Below are 19,502 nucleotides of genomic sequence, written 5' to 3'. Positions count from 1 at the left end.
CCTCCCCGCACGTGTCACCGGGTTCTTGGCTGGTATGGGAAGGATGCCTTTTGTGCAGCCATGGTGGCGTGGACTTCCTGGGGCTGGAGCTGCAGGGAGCTGTGGGGGATCTACTGCCGCGCCGGTGGCCAGCACATGACCACTGTCCCTCCCTGGCTTGTGGGGGGCTAGTACTCTCCCCGGAGTGGGCCCGGACAGGGGACCCTACTGGAGAGCTGTGCATGTCTGGGTGAGCTTGGGGAAGCGCCACTGCCCCCCCCCCCCCACCTTGCACCATAACAGATGTTGTAGAAAGAGACATTTAATACTTTTCTTAAAAAAAATTCAGGATTACATTTCAACCTGCCCTCGATTGTGACCAAGGCTACGCTGCTCATCTTAGCTGGGATGCACGTGCGTCCCTCGTGGAATGGCAATGAGGGGAGCCTCAGGAGCAGAGCTTGGTGTCCCCGGGGCTTTGCTGGGTCATCAGAGAAGGGGAATGTGATCCAGTCCCGAAGTCCCCCGGTTTAGCCAATTTTTGGATGAGGCAAGACAGGAAGTGGAAGCAGGGCTGGGCTCTGCTGGTCAGGGCAGCTGCCTGCCTTGGTCTGAAGGGAGATGGCTACGGCCACCGGCTTAGGATGGGGGAGGTGCCTGTGACCCTCCTGAGGGGTAGTCCCAGCAACCAGGGGTCTGGGAACATTCACTCATCAAAGCCTTTGTATTTGACCTTCAGCAGAGCAGAGGCTGGAAGACTCCTGTGGTCCCGTTTGTGGTGCACACGTGAGTGCCGTGTGCATAGCTGGTGGTGGCAGCTCGTGCCAGAGAAACGTTCCGTGTGCTTGTCTGGGGTGGGGTACCCTACGTGTGGGAACAGAGGAGGGGGTGCGGGACAGGGTGGAGGGCACTGGTGTGCAGGGCTCAGTGCCCTGCAGGGAGAGACGACAGCAGCTCAAGGGCTGCTCAGGACAAGGCTGGTCTTTAGGGGAACCCTGAGAACCCCAGGATTGTCTCTCCCCAGGGAGGTGGCATCTGTGGGTGTGCCAGGGCCTGGGGAGCCCTGGAGTTGGGGCCAGGAAGGAGTGTTGGAAGGTAACTTAAAGACAGGGTGGTGAGTCCTGGCCAGGGATCCTACTCAGAACAGCCAGTGGCACAGATATTCCAGCTCATGCTGTTAAGGGCAGGTCTCCTGGCGGGTGGGGGGACCCCAAAAGAGGGGAGGAGCGAGGGGGGCCCACCTGGAGTTACCCATTCCTGGAGAGGTATTCCTGGGGGGCGGGAGGAAGTTAGTGTTTCTAAGAGCACCTTAGTGTTAGCCCCTTGGGGCCCTGGGCAGGAATCCTACTCCCTGGGCCCTGGACTGCTGCATGGAAAGGGGACTGTGGGTGACTGCTAGTGGAAGCGGGCCCCTGCCTCCCCGGGCCCCCCGCCCCCTGGCCGCCCCAGCGGGGCCTGCCTTCCCCAGTGGCCCCAGGAGCGCAGGCAGGCTCAGCCCTGGCTGCAGAGGCAGGTGGGATGCAGGCCGCCTGGACCGGGCTGACAGGGTCACTGAGGCAAGGGCACCAGCACCTCCACGTAGCTGAGGGGGAAGAAGCCCGACTGGCCGTGGAGCATGCCCTCGTACCAGTTCTCGTCGATCTGGTTGGTCAACGTGATGACGTCACCCTCGTGGAAGCCCAGCTCCCCGGCATTCTCAGGCTCAAAGTCGTACAGAGCTTTGCAGCTTGGCTGGTCCAGGGGTGCTGGGGGCAGGGGCTCGGCTCAGACCCCTGGCGCCCTCCCTGCCTGCCCACCCCACCCTCCCACCCGGGTCCCTGTGAAGGACAGGTGCTATTTCCTCTGTTGCCCATAGCCTTGTGAGAAAAGAGGGACAAAAGGGAGGGACATGGGCTCCATCAGTGGTCACCACAATGCTCCTGGGGAGAGCCAGGTATGCCCAATGGCATCAGGGTGACAGAATGACCAGAAGCCCTCAGGCTGCCTCTCGGAGAGCCTAGAGGCTGTTGGACACCCTGGGTGCTCATAGCAGGGCCCCACACAGATGGGAAGGCCCCAGCACCTAGCTCCTCCCCTGCCCGAGATGGGCCAAGAGGCCTTCTGCCAGAAAAGCGGAGAAGGGCCCTTCTGAACAGACTAGAAGGCAGTTAGACACGGAGGCGGGGAGCTTGTGAGGGCAGGGCAGGGTCTGTGCCCACAGGGACACTCACGCATGCTCCTACTGGGGGTCCGGATGGGCTTGTCAGAAGATCGGAAAGATGACGAAGCTGTGTGCAGACAAAGCAGAGAGGGTGGGCCGGGAAACCGGGGTTGGGCCCCTTCCCTAGAGGGAGTGGGGTGGGCCTGGCTCTGCAGTTTGGATGGAGCGTTGCACTGGGGGTGGCCCCCTCCCCACTTCTTACCTGGAATCTTGGGGGCCGTGGCACAGGGGAAGCCCCCATTGGACTGCTCAGGCTCCCCCAGGTCGAAGGGCTCCCGAGGCTTGGGCTTGTATTCCCGCTTGGGGCGAGAGGAGGCGTCTCGCATCCTGTGTGCAGGGAGGAAAGCCGTGAGCAGCCAGCAGGGCCTGAGCGGTACATGCCAAGATGAAGGAACTTCTCCGTCCCTACTGCTGATGCTGCTGCCCAGGACTTGGGGTAGGAGGGTGGGCCCTGGACACAGAGGCCCAACAGGTCTAACCACAGGGCCCCCTAGTTGGGCAGCTCCCCCAGCTCAGGGCCTTCTCAGAAGCCGCCAAATGGCCAGATCCTGCCAAACCCTACAGCCCCCTTAGCATGCCCACCCCACCTGGGGACACGGCTGCTCAAGGTCATCTTTCTCAGGCCCTGGACTAGTGGACAGCTCTCAGAGGGGAGCCCTGTCTACCCTTGCGCTGTGTAGCCTACCTCCCCAGGCCCTGGGGTGCGGGAGGAAGTTAGTGCTCCTCCGTGGGGGAGGAGCTGAGCTCTGAACTACCTCATTCTCTGGCCTCCCAGCCTCAGGTCACTCCAGTCCTCCCCTCTGACAACTGCCACAAGCCTGATGAGGTCTTGCTGCTTCCCTGGAACCCCCACCCTGTGAGCGCAGTCTAGAGATTCTTTATGAAAAGAAGCCAGCCACCCTGCTCTGACACATGCTCTGAGCAAGGCTGGACAGTTGGGGGAGGCTAGTGGTGGTGTCTTGGGAGCCCTGAAGGGCTGGCCCAGGACTCCACAGGACTGACTCTAGGTTTTCAGGGCACCCCAACTCAGCACAAAGCAAGATGGGGCTCCCACATGGAAGGCCAGGGGCTGGAGCTCACCTTCGCTTGAGCTTGTCGGCCAGTTCGTCCAAGATCTGCACGGCCTGCCGGTGGTAGTCCAGCTGGGCGTCCACCAGCGCGCAGAGCTGGCTCACCTGCTCGATCTGCAAGTGACCAGCACGCTGAAGGGGCAGGCCTCCCTGTGACCCCTACCTCCAAGGCCACCTCTCAGAGAGCTGGGCCAGAGTGCTCCCAGCATAGGGGCCGGGCCCCCCTCTCCATCTGCCCACCCTTGTGCTGCAGCTGGAGTAGAGTGGACGATTTCAGGGGGCCGGGGAGACTGCCCCTTGGGTCTTGCAGCTGCCCCTTGGGCCTAGGAGCCGGGCATGCATGACTCCACCCACTGGTTGCGCTTCCTCGGGCTCCCCACCAGGAGGGCCCCAACGTACATCAGTCTCCAGGAGGTTGTGCATGCTGGTCTCAGCCACCTCCTTGGACTCTTCGAACTTCTCCAGGGCCTGGCGCAGCTCCTCATCGGGAATCCTGCCCTGTCGCTTCTTCTTGTAGTCAAAGTCCAGGCGGCGGCCCTCTAGCTTTTTCAGGTGGTGCTGCAGGAGAGGGAGGGCATTGGGACTATGAGGCAAGTGCTAGGGTCTGCACAGGGAGGACTGGCACGCTGGGCACGGTGTGTGGCAGGGGACAGGTGCTGGGGGGGCCACAGGAGGATGGCATGCGGGGCAGGGCAGGGTGCAGGTCGGGGGGCAGCACCTGGATCTCCTTCAGGTCTTTGTCGCACAAGTTCTGCAGGGGGTCGATGAAGTTCTGCTTGACCTCTATGTCCAGGGAGTCTTTCACCTCTGCCAGGCGCTTCATGGACTCCCCTGCGTCCAACAGGGCGTCCCCTACAGCAGGGCAGGGAGTGGGGGAGTAGCTGTCACGGGAGACCGTGGCCTGGGAGTCCAAGACACCCCAACTTCTAAACTGCTCTCTCATCCCATGGACCAGATGCCAGAATTCAGGACAAACCAAGGAACCCTAAAGTCTGAACCTGAGCCCGAGCAGCCAGGAGGAGCTGGTGATGACAAATATCAAACACCCTCTGCCCCCATTCCCTAGCATCAGTTCTGGCTTGAGAGGACAGGCCTTCCAAGGGGTCTTGGCCCTGTAGGCAACACCCCAACTCTCCATCCCCACAGAGGATGGCTGGGTGTCCTTGGGAGCCTCTGTCACCCTCGTCCAGGGGATTACCACGCACTGCAGGAGGCTCTGGGGCAGTGGCATCCCGCCATCCAGTGGTAGCCACCCCAGCCCTGCAGCCCACCCGGCCGGCCCTCCACAGCCCTCACCGAAGTTGGACTCGCCGCCCAGCTCCTTCCCGTGGCGGATCATGCACTCGCCCAGCAGGCCCTCTGACTGCGGGTAGCCAGGGTTCTTCACTTGCCCTCGGATTTTGGACACCGTGTTGAGCATTGTCAGCTTGGCCCGTGAAGCTGCAAAGGAACGGGCCAGGTAGGTGTGCAGCCAGTCTGTCAGGAAGCCACCAGGCCTGCCCTTGGCCAGAACTGCGGGCTGCTCCCCTCTCTGGGTTCCTCCCTCTCCTCAACACCCTGATTTCTAAAGTGCAGCCCTGGCCCAAAGAATCTTGGTTCCTATGCCTGCTTGGTTCCAGCCAGGCTCTGAGAACCTCCTGCATAGACTTTCGTCCTCTGGACTCCTCTGGGCCTCCTCGTCCTGGAGCACAGCTCTGATCACAGAAGCTCCCTTCCCTGGCCTGCGGAGTAGCACCCCAGGGCGGAGGGCAGGTACAGGCATGTCCAGGTGCCCCAGACATAGCCCTCCACCTGGCGTGGGGGGAGGAGCTGAGCACTTGCCTTTGCCTGCTCAGGTTGGTCCCTGGCACAGGCCTCAACGGGAACTGGCTGGTGTTACTGCCTGTCCCACACCCATCACCTCCTGCTCGGATTTGGATTTTCCTTAGGGAAAAGTCCCCATCTCTCTCTCTCAGACTAGGTGACTCCCACCTCATGCTCCAAGGGTGGGGAGACAGCTGGGGCCAGGCAAATGGGTGGGCAACCTGTTCTGATGGATCCAATGGGTTGCTTAGGTGGAAAGACGCTCTTTTCTTCCGGGACTATTAGCTGTAAGGGTGACTTCACACTAAGGCTGCCATACAGAATGAGAGCTGCCTCATGAAATAGAAAGGAAATGCAGGACTCTAGGGATATCCTCTGGACCCTTGGATCCAGCCACCCATGAAACCCGCCTGCCTATCCCTGGCCATTTCAGTTCTCTGAGCCCATACATTCCTGTTCATGCTCCAGAAGATTGCTGGTTGACATAGGCCCCTCCTGGCTGGCTGGCCCCCCTACCTGGGTTGGGCTGCAGGTACTCAATGGTTCTGGCCAGCACTTCTGTCACAGCCTTGCTGGTAACATCCACCTTCTGTCAAGAGAGGCAGTGTGTGGGGTTTTGTAACCATTGGGAAGCCAGAGGCCAAACCAGGAGTCCCTGGACAGCCCTTGCCCTGCACCCCAGAGCCCACACAAGAACCGCGTGCTGCTCTGAGGGCTGTTGTCTGCCCTGCTTCCCAGGGCTGGGGGGTATCCATCCATCTACAAGCCCCACCCATGGCCCAGCTGTAGCACTGCTGTGGCCCATGAGGGTAAACAGTGCTGGGCATCAGACTGGTACCTTCTCCATCTCTTTGAAGTCTTCATCAAGCTTGGTCCCTTCAGCCCCTCCGACCTTCTCACTGACCAGCTGGGGGACAGAAGGAGGGAAAACAGTGTGAGCTTCAGATGAAGAGGAGCCCTGAATATGCCTTCTAGCCATGTCCACTGCCAGTGGGAGCATGTAGAAGGGTCAGCTCGTCCATATCGGCTTCCCAGGGATGCAGCTGATGGCCAGATGGGTGGCTGAGCAGGGCCCTGGTTCCAAACCCACACCCTCCTTCCAACCCAGGGTGGGGGGAAAGGAGCTCCTGCTGGAAGCCTTCCCTGGCCAAGCAAACCCCTCGAGTGCCCACCACCCCTGGAGACCTGCCTGGGGGCAACCACAGTTGAGTGATGTCCCCTCTCGGGGCTGAGGTGCCCACACCCAGACAGTGATGCCGCCCTCCCCCACCCCTGGCTGAAATCAGTTCAGCTTCAGGTGTGGCAAAGAGGTTCACCAGAGCCTCTTCCCCCAGGGATCTCACACTTCCTTTTCCCCACTGAATTCCTGCCTCTTTGGGAAGGAATCCTGTGAACCCAGGGGCCAGCACTTCCTCAAAATACATTCTCCCTGGGCACCTCTGGGAAACAAGCAGGTCCGTGGTGAGGAGGAAGTTCTGTGGCTGAAGGGACTGAATGGACATGGGGATGACCCGGTCCACAGCTTTGTGAACGCCCCCACCCCCCTCCAGCAGGATCCAGAGGAGACAGGGCCTTGTGCTCCAGTGGGTTTATACCTGGCTGAGCCGCAGGTGTAGGAGAGCTAAAACCACCGCAATGGGGGGACAGGAAGGAAGCAGGGTCTGCCCAGTGACTGCTGCCACCTGCAGCAGCTTGGGTCATGCACTATCCTCTAGAGGACCTTGTGGGACGGGCAGAGGCTGCCCTCCTGCTTCTGCTAACCGCTCCATAAGGAAAGACCCTGGTCTCTCCCTGGGCATTTATGGGCCGTCCCAATTTATTTCATGGGACAGTTTCACTTCTTTTAATGATGGTAAAACAGGACGTTCTCAAATTCAGTGGTTGCCAGAGAGGGAAATGAGTGCACTGCCTGACGTGAGATGAGACTCTTCTGGTGAACTAGGAGGGAGCTGAAGCGTAGGTGCTCAAAACCACACCTTCCGGGGCCCCGGGGCTGATGGCCTGGCTCAGTGCAGGAAGACATGGTGTGGGGCAGACAGGGACACGTCTCCCAGGCAGGAGCCACATCCTGCCCCTAGGGGAAGGCATGGGCAGACCCCGCAGCCTGCCTGGGGTGGGGGGGTCGGTGGCAGAAGTGCCTCCCCTGGGAACCCAGGAGGCCTCAGCTCCTCAGGCACGCGTGGGGCTGGTTTTACTAGGCACCGGAGCACACAGGAGGCCACGCTGGAAGCACCTGGGCCCTGCCAGTCTCCCTTCACCATCTAGGAGCTCAGAACCCATGTCCCTCAGGCTGCAGATGACCATTCTCTCCGAGGCTCACAATCTTGGAACCGGCACAAATGCATAAAAGGATGACAAGAGGCCAAAAGGATAAAGGAAAACCAAAGGAATCGTGTGCTGATCAGAGCAACAAAGGGTGGCACCTCTGAGTGTGGGGCTCCCCAGGGTGCAGACCACGTCTGGCAGAGAGGAACCCAAGTGCTTCATGGAAGAGCTGGACATGGGGCTGGCAAACAGGATACATCTTTGGGCACGAGCAGCAGGTTTTTCAGGGACCATGGGCCTTCCATCACTGAGCAGCCAGCCCCAGAGGCTCAGCGGTTGGGATGCTGCCTGAGTGGAGGGGCAGGAGGGCGGCAGGGGGCCCTGCCCTTGAGGAAGGCTATGACCCTGACATTTCAGTCCTGCCCGGGAAGAACACACACATATCTTCAGACCCAACAAGCGCAGCAGACACCACCATGGAAACCCCACCTCCACCTGCAGAACCAGCACGGCACACAGAGCTCGCCCCCCAGGCTCCCTCAGTGGTAGGTCACTACAGCCCGATCCTGCTCTCATGTGGGCTGGGAGGAAACACGCAGTGCCCGGTGGGGCCCGCTCTTCCTCTCCACATCTGAGAACAGCCAGGGACTCCCATGAGCTTGTGGCGTGGAGGGCCTGTTCCCCACTGGCTGGGCCCTGTGTGGCTGTGGCACCTTGGAGGACAGGAAGGTGGATGGTGACCACCGCCCACTCTCTGCAGGCTCCTGGCCCCACCCAGATGCTCGGAGCCTGAGTCACAAGCAGTGGTCCCATAATGGCTGCCAGTGTGAAACCTATCCCCACCGCCTCTCTGAGGCCAGCATGAAGCCCAGCCCCAGGTCAGGGGCTCTCCAAAACCCTGCCCCAGTCCAGGCGTTAGCCTGTGCCCTAGCTCCCACCAGGTGAGATCCAGGACCTGGTGGCGGCCTGCTGGTGGTAGCCTCTGGAGGTGAGCTCCCTATTGCCCAATTCCTGACACTTTCCAGCTCTTTTCAAGACTGGCTCCTGAGCTCTACTCTGCCATGCCCACCTAGGCTCCTCGCCTGCTTGGCCTGGCGCTGCCTGCATGGTGGGCCTCAGGGTAGTGACTGTGTCCACAAAGGGCCCAGAGTGGGGTCTCTCCTGGGCAGCTGTGTGTCAACGCCCAGGACACCAGGTACCTGCTGGTGAGTGCGGCTGCACTGTGGCACCTCTGAGCAATGAGGCTCCTATCTTCTTCAACAGCCTTATCAAGATTCTGTGGGCCTATCCCAGGATCTACTGCTCATTAGTTACCCTTGGATGACGGAAGAGTTTTAGTGCCAGCACCTCAATCCAGCCTCAGAACACCGCCAGCAGCTAAAAGTTCCCTCTCTTCTCTCTACTGGTACCTCTTCTGGAAACTGCATGACTGGACTCACACCATACATTTGGCCTGACTGATACTACCCCCATACTACTTTTGACTTTTGGGAAAAGCATGCTCTACCCCCAACCCAGATGGCAGGCACTCCAGGATGGGGCAGGAATCAGTGGCTCCGTGCGCCCTAAATTTAGGCTGCAGAGATGGGTACTGCTGGGGAGGGAGCAAGAGGCCCTGCTCCTGGACGCCTCCCTGCATGCCCAACCCCCTCCTGCTGCTTTCTGGCTACTCTCCAGGCGTATATCCCACCTGGCCTTTGAATGATCATATTTGCAATGGCATGTCTGCAAGTGACTGCATTGGGCAGACAGTGCAAACTGTCACAGGCTCCTGCATTGATTAGTAGTGGAGCCGCATGGGGAGATGGCACTACCTGTGACTTGGGCACCTGAGAGGTGAGCAAACCTGGAACACAGCTAGATCTTCACCCACATGACTTCCATGCACAAATGTTGGCCTGTGGGCATTCATAATAAAGACCAATTGCGGGAGAGGCTATTCTTTCAAAGCCTGGTGTTATCATTCCAGACCTTGGCCATCTTTGGAGAGAAGCAAGGAATCTGACTCTTGGGAGAGAAAGAGCATATGCAGTGGAACTAGTCCGAGAAAGGACTAAGGAAATACCGCATGCCATGAGCCAGAGGACAGCTGCTCCAGGAGTCAGGTGGAACTCAGGCAGGAGAAGTTTCTTTTACGGTACGTGGGTGAAAGGCGGCTGCCTGCACTGGCGTGCATGTCCCAGGAGGCCTCTTGGTGGTAGTTGGAGAAGCAGTTCAAATCCTGAGGAGTGGGAGGAAGCCAACAGCAGACCTCCCAACTGAGATGACTCCGCAGGGAAACCTGACCAACACCCGTGACAGGGAAAATGAAAGGACCAATCTGCAGGCTCAGTGACCTGGGCAGACGATCTGCTTTGATGACTTAAAGATTTAAGAGAAAATAAGAGGAGGAGGAGGAGGAGGAGGAGGAGGAGGAGGAGGAAGCCGGCATAGAGGAGCCAGGAGGAAGGGAGATGTGCCGGGCCACTCAGGGCCTCACTGTCCCAGATCGTGCTACACGTCTTCCCACTCCAGCGTCCTGCACCTTGTCCAGCCGCCTCATGCATGGGTGGCCACTGGCGGTCCTCGAGGACCTCCTCCCAGGTTAACATCAGAGGCCACTTGACCTCTCCTGGTCCAGGCTCCCCCCAACCCGTGTCTGCGGAGCTGACTGGTCGCTGCCTATCTGTGGGTTCTGGGACAGCATTTCCCACGCTAGGCTACAGAGGTATATGTGAGCCCCAGACCAGGCATGGAGGGGAGAGGTTGCTGCTAGGCCTTGCTGGAGTGCCATGGTGAATGGCACACAAGAGGTGACTGAGACACAGGCCCAAGGGCAAAGAGGGCCTTGAGGGTCCGGCCCAGCCACTTGCTATGGCCCTACACTAGCTGTCCTAAGGATCTGGGCCAGCCAACAGGCCTCTGGCTCTCAAGAGTGAGCACCGCTGCCTCCAGTTAGCAAGGGCTGTCAGGATAGGGGTCAATAGGCCTGTACCAGCAAACTACCACATTGCCAGATGAATTGTGTATAAAGTGGGAGGGGATACAAAAGGGGCATGAAAGTCTGTCCTGGACTTGGGGAGCACCCCTCTGGCAAGGGAGAGGAGGATGTCTGATAGAAAAGCAATGCAGAAAACAATATGGTAAGAATCACAAAGGAGGTGTAAATATGCCCAAAGGGCAACAGGACATGGCTCCCAGCTGGATGAGCCACAAAGCCAGTGCTATCTGAGCTGAACCTGAAAGGGCAGGGTCCCAACTGGCAGAGCCAGGCCAGGTGGGCAGAGAGAGTTCTGGATGAGATGCAGGTTTGGGGCACAAGGGCTACCATTCCTGGGCTATTACATGCCAGGCACTGGGCAGGTACATACATCCTATCTACTCAATGAGGGTGCAGGGACCAGCAGGCCCATTTCAAGGATGAGGAAACTGAGGGGTGAGAGGCCATGGAGCTGTAAGTGGAGGGCATGAGTGCTGTGCCCAGACGTGTCCGACTTGCCAGTCCACCTGTGCTGTGTCCTATGCTGGAGGATAGGTCAGCGACAGGATGTGGGTGAAGCCTGGGGCCTGCAGGGCCTCTGAGGGCTGTGGGGAGGTGTCAGAATGCCGTGTGTACAATGCCTGGACATGGGAGGCCCCAAGAGCCAACAGTTGATGATCCTGGGCAGAGCTGAGAAATTTCTGAGCCAGAGTGACAGCATAGGGTGGGGAGGGGAAGGGCCTGAGGAAAGACATGCTCCCTCCAGATCCCTTCCAACTCCACCCACCCTCCCTGCCGCCTCCTAACATCTGGAGGGCTTGGAGCCAAACTCTGCAAAGCAAACCCCTCTAGTTTCCATCACGGTCTTCTGTCTCGTGACTCAGAGTCCACGGCATGGGCAGAGCTGAGGCTTGGCTGCTGCCCTGCTGAATACGAGGCTGCTGGCCTTCCTGCAGCTGCCACTCCTCTGCCCGTGCTCCTGGGCCCCCACTTTAGGGGCACTGGCAGACACACCAGCTGGCATTCTCTTTGGTTAATGGGGCTCTCTTTCTGGAAGGGCAAGGTGAGCTGAGCACACTCCTGGGGAGGTAATGTGTGTGGTGCACTGGCTGCCCCCCAAGAAGCCTCCTCCTCTTGTGGTCTCCATCCCTACCCAGAAACCTTCTGGGGCCCCTGGCATCACCAAGATACTCGGGACAATTTCCAAAGCCAGGGCCCCTGTGAGTTGCTCGAGGATGAGCTTCTTGCTGACTGAGGTGGAGTTCCCACGTGGCTCTGAGAGCAAAGGCCACGAGACATGGGGCTGGGCCATGGCTCTGGGGGTGAGGAGGAGGTGCCAGTGAAGTAGAGGCCAGAGAAACATCATCTGAGCCCAAATAGACCTTCATACCCCTCCTGGGAGGAACCAGAGGATGTGAAGGAGACATGTTAGCAAAAGACTGAAGGCTCTTGGCACGGAGCAAGACATTTCATCTGTCACAGGTCCTCCGTAAATATGTGAGCTGACTGAGAGAATAAGTCACCACTCCTTTTGTTAAACCCCAGAGAGGTTCTGACAAGTCAGAACTTCCTTTTTTTTTTTTTCTTTTAAAGATTTTATTTATTCATGAGAGGCAGAGAGAGAGACAAGAGAGACAGAGAGTTCTGCCCAAGTCAGAACTTCCTAAGGTATATTGGGGGATTCTGAAATTTCCCCAGATTTGCTGGTACCCTTGTCATGACTCAGGGCACACTTTCCTCTCCTTGCCATTGAAACTAAATGTTTTCTTTCCTTTATTTTAAAAAAAATTTAGGGGATCCCTGGGTGGCGCAGCGGTTTAGCACCTGCCTTTGGCCCAGGGTGCGATCCTGGAGACCCGGGATCGAATCCCATGTCGGGTTCCCGGTGCATGGAGCCTGCTTCTCCCTCAGCCTGTGTCTCTGCCTCTCTCTCTCTGTGTGACTATCATAAATAAATAAAAATTTACAAAAAAAAAAGATCTTAAAAAAATAAAATAAAAATAAGAAAATTTATGCTTTATTATTTTTTAACTTTTTACATTTTTAAAATTATTTTTATTTTTTAAATTTTATTTTACTTTTGGGCAGCCCAGGTGGCCCAGCGGTTTAGGCTGCCTTTAGCCCAGGGCATGATTCTGGAGACCCAGGATCAAGTCTCATGTCAGGCTCCCTGCATGGAGCCTGCTTCTCCCTCTGCTTATGTCTCTGTGTGTGTCTCATGAATAAATAAATAAAATCTTTTTAAAAATTCTTTTATTTTACTTTATTTTTAAATTTTTTATTATTTTATTATTTTTATTTACTTTAAAAAATTTTTTTTATTTTTTTTTATTTTTTATTTTTTAAATTTTTATTTATTTATGATAGTCACAGAGAGAGAGAGAGAGGCAGAGACACAGGCGGAGGGAGAAGCAGGCTCCATGCACCGGGAGCCTGATGTGGGATTCGATCCCGAGTCTCCAGGGTCGCGCCCTGGGCCAAAGGCAGGCACCAAACCGCTGCGCCACCCAGGGATCCCTAAAAAATTTTTTTTAACTAAATGTTTTCTAAAAAGCAGCTTTGCAAAAAGGCACAGTGGAAATGATCAACCAGGAAAAGTCTGCTGGGGCCCCTGGGAGGCTCAGTCAGTCAAGTGTCTGCCTTTGGCTCAGGGCATGATCCTAGGGTCCTGGGATGGAACCCCACATTGGGCTCCCTGCTCGGTAGGGAGTCTGCTTCTCCCTCTCCCTCTGCTGCTCCCTGTCTATGCTCTCTCTCTCTCTCAAATAAAGTCATATATATATATATATATATATATATATATATATATATATAAAAGAAAAATCTTCTTAAGTTATGTTACACACAGAAACTCCAAGTTGGGCGCCTCCACCACCAGATCAGGCCCCAACAGGCAAACACGCACCCTGGACACACTTCCACACGTGGTACAGCTGGGGTTCACTGGGAACCTAGTTTTGGCACCAAAGGATCATGGCTTCTGAAACCCTAAGCCACAGGGGCTGCGGTGGATGAGATGCTGGCTCAGAAGCAGAAGCCGGAGGTCCCCCAGACTGCAGGGACGTGCCGGCTGCTGGTCCTCTAGCTGGAGTGAGCCTGGCTGTTGTCTGGGGAGAGAGCCAGAAAGCTGTGGAGAGGAGCCTGGCATGGGGGCCTTGGTCAGACCTGGCCTCTTGCCGCCTAAACCCCGTGGTCTTCTGTGACCTGCAGGACTGGTCGTTCAGGTCACGTCTCAGGCTAGCTCAAGCTTTCCACATCCCTGCACAAATGAAGCTCAGGGCGGCTTGGCTCCCGGCTCCTCGAGATGAAGGATGGAACTCTGGGCTGGCACGGGAAGATAAAGGCTTTGCTGTCTGGAAGGCAGCGAGCTGAACACCACATGAAGTCCCAGCTGCTGCTTCCCTGCCTGGCACATGTTGTTCAAATGCCGAGGGGAACACTCAAATAGGAAAATCCCTTAAAGTCACCTGTCTGGCTTAATCCAAAAATCTGAGCTGGCTATGGCAAGGGCACCGGGAACAAACCAGGAAGTGACCACTGGAAAGAAGTGACTTTAGAAGGAAGTGGCGAGGCAGGCAGGGGACTATCACCCAGTGGCTTTCAAGGACAGAGTGGTGAGCCAGATGACAAAGCTGTGTGTTGCCATTGCAGAGATATGACAGGGATGCAGCTGAGGCCTGCTCTTAAAGAGCTGACCTCTGCTTTTGCAATGCAAGTCCGAGTCCTGGTAGTGAGATGCTCCCACTGGGCAGATACCGAGAGTTGCCCTTTCAGGTCTGGGCTAAAAAGAACTTTTCTTCACTGACAGCAGAGGCTGCAGACCTGCGCTAGTGCCTGGTTCAGCAGTGTTCCCTGCAGCTGTCACACGGTTCGCCTGATGAGGCCTACAACACTTAAGGATCTGTCACAAGGGCCCTGTGTTCCTCTGAAGCCCTCCACATGCCTGAACCAGGCCAGCCCCCACCCTGGCTCGGACTTTCCTCGTTCCTCCCCAGGTCTTGCTCCTGCCTACTGTCCAGAACCCTCCATGAGTCAAGTTGGGGCCTGCCACAATCTCCTGCCACCTGCCCTGTTTGCACTGCAGCCCCCAGGATCGCTCCCTTCCCCCTGGTCCCCTGTCCACCACTGAAGCCTAATCCCTGCGTGGAATCAGAGGCCTTGGCTTCAGTGCAACTTCCTGTTAGAGTCCCTGAAGCCTGTCAGAGCTCTTCCCGTTCTAACTCTGCATGCCATGCATGCCATGGATCCCACGTCTGTCCCTGGCTGACCACAAGCTCCTCGGGTGCAGGGACCCCCTATGTCTGGCTTTCTGGCCCAACCCAGCACACTGCGTGGGTTTGATGGCTACCATCTGACTGGCTGGCCCAAGCCCCACTTGCAAAGGGCAGGCTCAAGATGAGGCCTTTTCTCACCTCCCAGGGTGTGGCTAACAAAACACAGGCACAGTGGTATGGGAAGACCTGAGGCTGGGAAAGATCTGTTGCATAGGAGGCCTCGGAGGAACAGTGAGGGGCTGAGCAGACAAAGGCAGTTGCAAGGTGCCACTTCTTGTTGCTCTAGTCCCAGTTACCAGAAGTTATGGAGCACACCTCAGCCCTCTCTGTTGGAGGGAAGTGCCTTGTTCCTCCCCGCAGGGTGACTCAGCAGTCCTAGGAGATGGGGTAACCAAGAGCTCACCCTGCCTGGCCCCAGCTCCACGTGAATGGTGTGAGGAGAGGGCAGGCGGGCCAGCACTGGCCACAGGCAGGGATTTCCCCTCACATTCCATCTGGCCAGCAACCAGGGGCTGAGCACCCTCCCCAGTGGCCTAAGGTCCCAGGCCCAGCTCCTCTGGGGGAGCCTCCCAGTGTCCAATCAATGAAATGGAATGTTGGCCCAGGTTCAACTGTAAAGACTGGCAAACCTGGGATTTTCACAAAAGTGCCAAGTTCCCCCAAACTTAACAGAACTGGTCCCTGCTTTCATCAATGGTTAACCAATTGCCTAGTTGATCTCAGAGAATCTGGGGGAAGAGGTGGAACCTGCTGGGTATTGAAGATAACCACCTTCTAGCTCTGAAGCACTTATCACTTGCAGAAGGAGGCAGCATAGCAGGAGCTGAGAAGGGGTCATGCAGCCCAGATGCATGTTCTGTGGTCTTGCTCCCCTGACCCCGATGGAGGGAGAGAGCTGCTTAAGACCTCCAGCAACCGCCTGGCCCAGCTGTAGCCTCTGGGCAGGTATCCTCACTTTATAAATGGCATAGCTAAAGCCCCAAGAGATGATGTACCTTGCCCAGGGCCAGAAAGTACAATGCGCAGGTGCAGGGGTGATGGGGGGTGCGCATGTGTGTGACCAAGCCAGGCAGAAGTCCCAAAATAGTTAAATCCAACCCAACTCCAGAGGCTGTCGGGTTCTCTGGAGTTGTTTCCTCATTTTCAGAGGCTAGCTGGGTGTCAGGGTGCTGGGAGATGAGGGAGCTAATAATGAGCATGGGTCTGGAGACTGCGGCTAGCACTTGAGGTGGGCTGCAAACCCCAGCCCTCCCATCAACGAGTGTGGGGCCACATCTCAGGCCCTGTAAGTGGGTGGTTAGGAGGACCTTACCTGCTCCTGGACGCCAGGCCAAGAACCCAAGTCTAAAGGAAAGCAGCCACCCAAGACTACTTTGAGTTAACCACACTGGCCCAGACGCCAGAGACCTGAAGTCTAGGGCTGGCTTTGCCCTGAGCCTTCTGGAACTCCACACGATATCCATGGCTCAGGGCTGACATGAGGCCAAAGCTCCTGGAACATTACAGAGCCTGTGTGAATACCAAGGGGGCACCAGACCGGAGCTGTTCAGGGGATCCACCAGTCTCCCTCTTGCAGACCTCTGCCTGCGGCATGGTGCTGCTAACTTGGAAAGAATTGGACAGGACCTCTCTCTCACCTTCCTGCTGACTGCGGCTTGGCCCAGAACATATCCCAGGAAAGTGATGAATCTGGGCAGCACCAGACTGTGGGGGTGGTGGTGAGGGGGTGACAAGCCATAAAGCTCATTCTGTCTCCTTCCAGGACAGGTGGAAGGAACAATACCTGCCGTGCAGGGGACTCAGCTGGGCCTGATCCCAGCTGGCGTCCCTGGCTGTATAGATGGCTTTTACCAATGACCGAGATGCCAACAAATACTTTTAAGGCTCATCTCCCTGGAAGAGATCACACCTGGGACTCATGGTAGGGCTAAAATGTCAGGGTATATATTGTTCTCCTATGTTTTATCTTCTGATCTTGGGGATGAGGCAATAGGACTGCATGTTATACAACTCGGAAAGTCAATTTTAGATGAAAACTCATAAAAAGAAACACCCAACCTACAAATAAATGTAATCCCCCCTGCCCCCAAGTCCTGCCTGGCTGGGCAGCGCCAGCTCTGCATCAGTGTGTGTGCCATACGGCGGCCGCCAGCTGCCGGTCCACAGCCAGGGTGGCAGAGCACGAATGAGTTCCGCATTCGTGCAGAGATGATAAGGGCATTCTGCAAACTCATCTGGTATCAATGGTAGAACTGACGTGAGAATAGCCCTTTGGGAAAAGGCCCTCTGCTCTGAGGCTTGGAAATCTGCTTGGCCCCTGGAAGGCACTGACACAATGTCCGTATCAAACACTGTGAGCACAGCCCACCACACAAAGGCCAGGCACCCAGGCACAGGTCTCAATGAGGGGTGACATGTACCCCAACCATGACAAGCTACAGTGGCCCACTGATCAATCTAAAAGCCCAGAGCCCTTGCCACCTGAAATACAGATGCCACCTCTCCTGTCTCTAAGACCCTTTCCATTTTTAAAGCTGCCTCTTCCAAGAAGCCCTCCTGATTCTCTACCACCTGCCTCCTTAACTGGATAGGAGTGACATGGCCACTGTCCACGTCTCCCATCACATTACTGGTACCTCCTCTCTCAAGTCCCTGCCCACTTCGGACTTCACCTTGGACCAGGCTCAAGTGGGCTGTGTTTTCTATTCTGTGAAGTCAACCGCCTCATTCCTACCTCCTTATGGTCTTCCACCCACTGGACTGTGAACTTGAAGTGAGCAACCCCATCCCTGATAGGAAGCACTTTGATATGACTCCATACAGCACTGTATGGTGGCTACACTCTAAGAGGGCAGCAGACTCAGGAGCTGGCCGGATGGCAGCACCCCTCCGTACCCACAACTTCCTTTTGTTGCCTGCTTGTGGGAAATTCAGGTGAGGCTGGCACTCTGGCTGGAGGCTGCCAGTCCAATTTCCCTGCTCTCCACCCAAGGTCTTCCCACAGCTGATTCCCTCACCAGAGAGCAAAGGGTTGAGTTAATTTGCAAAGAAAAAAAACCTGAGGAAGCCAGGCCCTGGCCGGTTAGTATCAGGGGACCTGCCCCGCCACCAACCGCCACCCCCCCTACCCCCCAGAGTGGGATGGTTTCTCAATGACAGGAACCCCCGTGAAAGCAACAATCTGTGGTTTGGGAGGACACAGCACAGGAAGGCTGACAGCAAACAGGCTCTAAAGGCCAAAGAGAAATGTGCTCGATTGGAGTTGGGGAGCGTGGGGCGGGCAGAGCTCAGACTTGGAGCTCCTTTAGGCAGCTCCAGGCAGCAGCTCTGAGTGGGCGCTGAGGAATGTACCATCACCTGACTCTTGCTCGCCTGTCATATCAGGGTGGTGATAACAAGCTTGGCTGACGGGTGACTCATGGCCATGGTGGCCTATGGCCACCAAGACCAATCTCTTCAGGAGTGGCTACATAAGCACCCGGGCAGGTGCTGACCCCAAGACAGCACGTGGCAAGCAGGAGAAGGTGAACTGGTCAAACCAAGGCCTGCTGTGGGTTAATGCTACGCACTGTGAGTGGGTCGTGTGCAAAATGCCAACATTCTGTCACCTTGCCTGGCCACTCCTCCACCCACACACACCCTACTTGTCCAGGGGCACCCGCCTATCGAAACTGCAGAGTCAGTCTTGGAAAGCCACAGCTGGAAGGAGTCTAGTCTCAGAATCACTGTCCAGCCACCTCAACACAGATGAGGCCCAGGAGGAGGGAGCTGTCAGTCAAGTAGGCAGTTCCCGTGGTCACAGAAGCAAATGGCCCCTACTTCCCCAGCTGCCACCCACCCTGTAGTGAACAGAGTAGGTGGGCCTATCCTTCCTCACATGTGTGCGCACGCACGCACACACACACACACACACACACACACACTCATTCTGCTGTCAGCACTCATGCCCCAGCACTGGGTGAGCGCCCAGACCTTCGAGGTTCCCAGAGATGCTGCTGCAGACCACAGATGCAAAAGTACAGTTCTCGGGGGCCCTTTCTCCTCCCTCAGGGCTCATCTTCATGCCAGCGATGCCACTTGAGACAGCCTTGCTCCACCTCCTCACTCCTACTCCCCAGTCCAAGGCTCTCCATCCCCAAACATGAACTTCCGGTCGGCAGTGAGGCTACTGTGAGGAGCTGGGAGGACAGCATGGGACTGGGTCCCAGTAGATGCTTGTGCAACCAGTACTTGTTGAGATAATAGATACATGTTGGGCCTGCACACCCTGCTCTCCAGGAGCTCCTGGGAGGGCTCTCTCAACTGAAACAAGCACCGCCTCTGCCTACCAGGCCATGACTATGAAAGAACGCAGACTCTGCTGAGCCTCAGTTTCCTCAACTGTAAGATGGGAAGTAGGGATGACATGCTGCGGGACTCAAGTGTGAATGTGCTTTAGAACTCACAGACTAGGGGTGTCTGGGTGGCTCAGTCAGTTAAGCGTCTGCCTTCAGCTCGGGTCATGATCTCAGTCCTGGGATCAAGCCCTGAATCAAGTTGGGCTCCCTGCTCAGTAGGGAATCTGCTTCTCCCTTTCCCTCTGACCCTCTACCCTGCTCATGTGCACACGCTCTCTCCCTCTCTCAAATAAATAAATACTTGAAAAAAAAAAAACAAAACCCACAGACTACAGGTATGCACCTGTTGCTCACTGCAGAACAAGTCACCCGAGGAAAGGAGGCCAGGAGTGCCATGTGCAGGCAGCTGGGGCAAACATCCTACAACTTGGGCAAGGTCCAGCAGCAGGATCTGCCAGGTGGCCCACACAACAGGGTGAAAGACTTCCAGGGGAGCCCTCCTGAGGGATCAGTGCCTCCTCCCCCTACCACATGACCACACATAGCCAGGCAGCTGTGTCCACAGCAGGCTGACCTGCTAATTCTTTTTTGCAACAGAAGCTCCAAGAGATCAGT

At 56.6% G+C, this 19,502-nt stretch overlaps 1 protein-coding gene across 1 annotated transcript in view; it reads right to left on the bottom strand.

Annotated features, from left to right (window-relative positions):
* Nucleotides 1-285: 285 nt before the first annotated feature.
* Nucleotides 286-19,502, bottom strand: part of SH3GL1 (SH3 domain containing GRB2 like 1, endophilin A2) — a 33,057-nt gene continuing 13,840 nt past the window's right edge. Inside the window, exons 2-10 of the mRNA XM_026019217.2 lie at nucleotides 5,891-5,959; nucleotides 5,569-5,641; nucleotides 4,546-4,689; nucleotides 3,968-4,101; nucleotides 3,649-3,807; nucleotides 3,260-3,363; nucleotides 2,382-2,506; nucleotides 2,190-2,246; nucleotides 286-1,724 (exon numbers count right to left, since the gene is read on the bottom strand). Of these exons, the coding sequence (XP_025875002.1) occupies nucleotides 1,528-1,724; nucleotides 2,190-2,246; nucleotides 2,382-2,506; nucleotides 3,260-3,363; nucleotides 3,649-3,807; nucleotides 3,968-4,101; nucleotides 4,546-4,689; nucleotides 5,569-5,641; nucleotides 5,891-5,959 (1,062 nt within the window). The 3' untranslated portion in view covers nucleotides 286-1,527. The remainder of the gene's footprint in view (nucleotides 1,725-2,189; nucleotides 2,247-2,381; nucleotides 2,507-3,259; nucleotides 3,364-3,648; nucleotides 3,808-3,967; nucleotides 4,102-4,545; nucleotides 4,690-5,568; nucleotides 5,642-5,890; nucleotides 5,960-19,502) is intronic.

Source organism: Vulpes vulpes, chromosome 9, assembly GCF_048418805.1.
Source record: "Vulpes vulpes isolate BD-2025 chromosome 9, VulVul3, whole genome shotgun sequence".
NCBI classification, from domain to species: domain Eukaryota; kingdom Metazoa; phylum Chordata; class Mammalia; order Carnivora; family Canidae; genus Vulpes; species Vulpes vulpes.
This window is presented reverse-complemented; position numbering and strand designations above follow the sequence as displayed.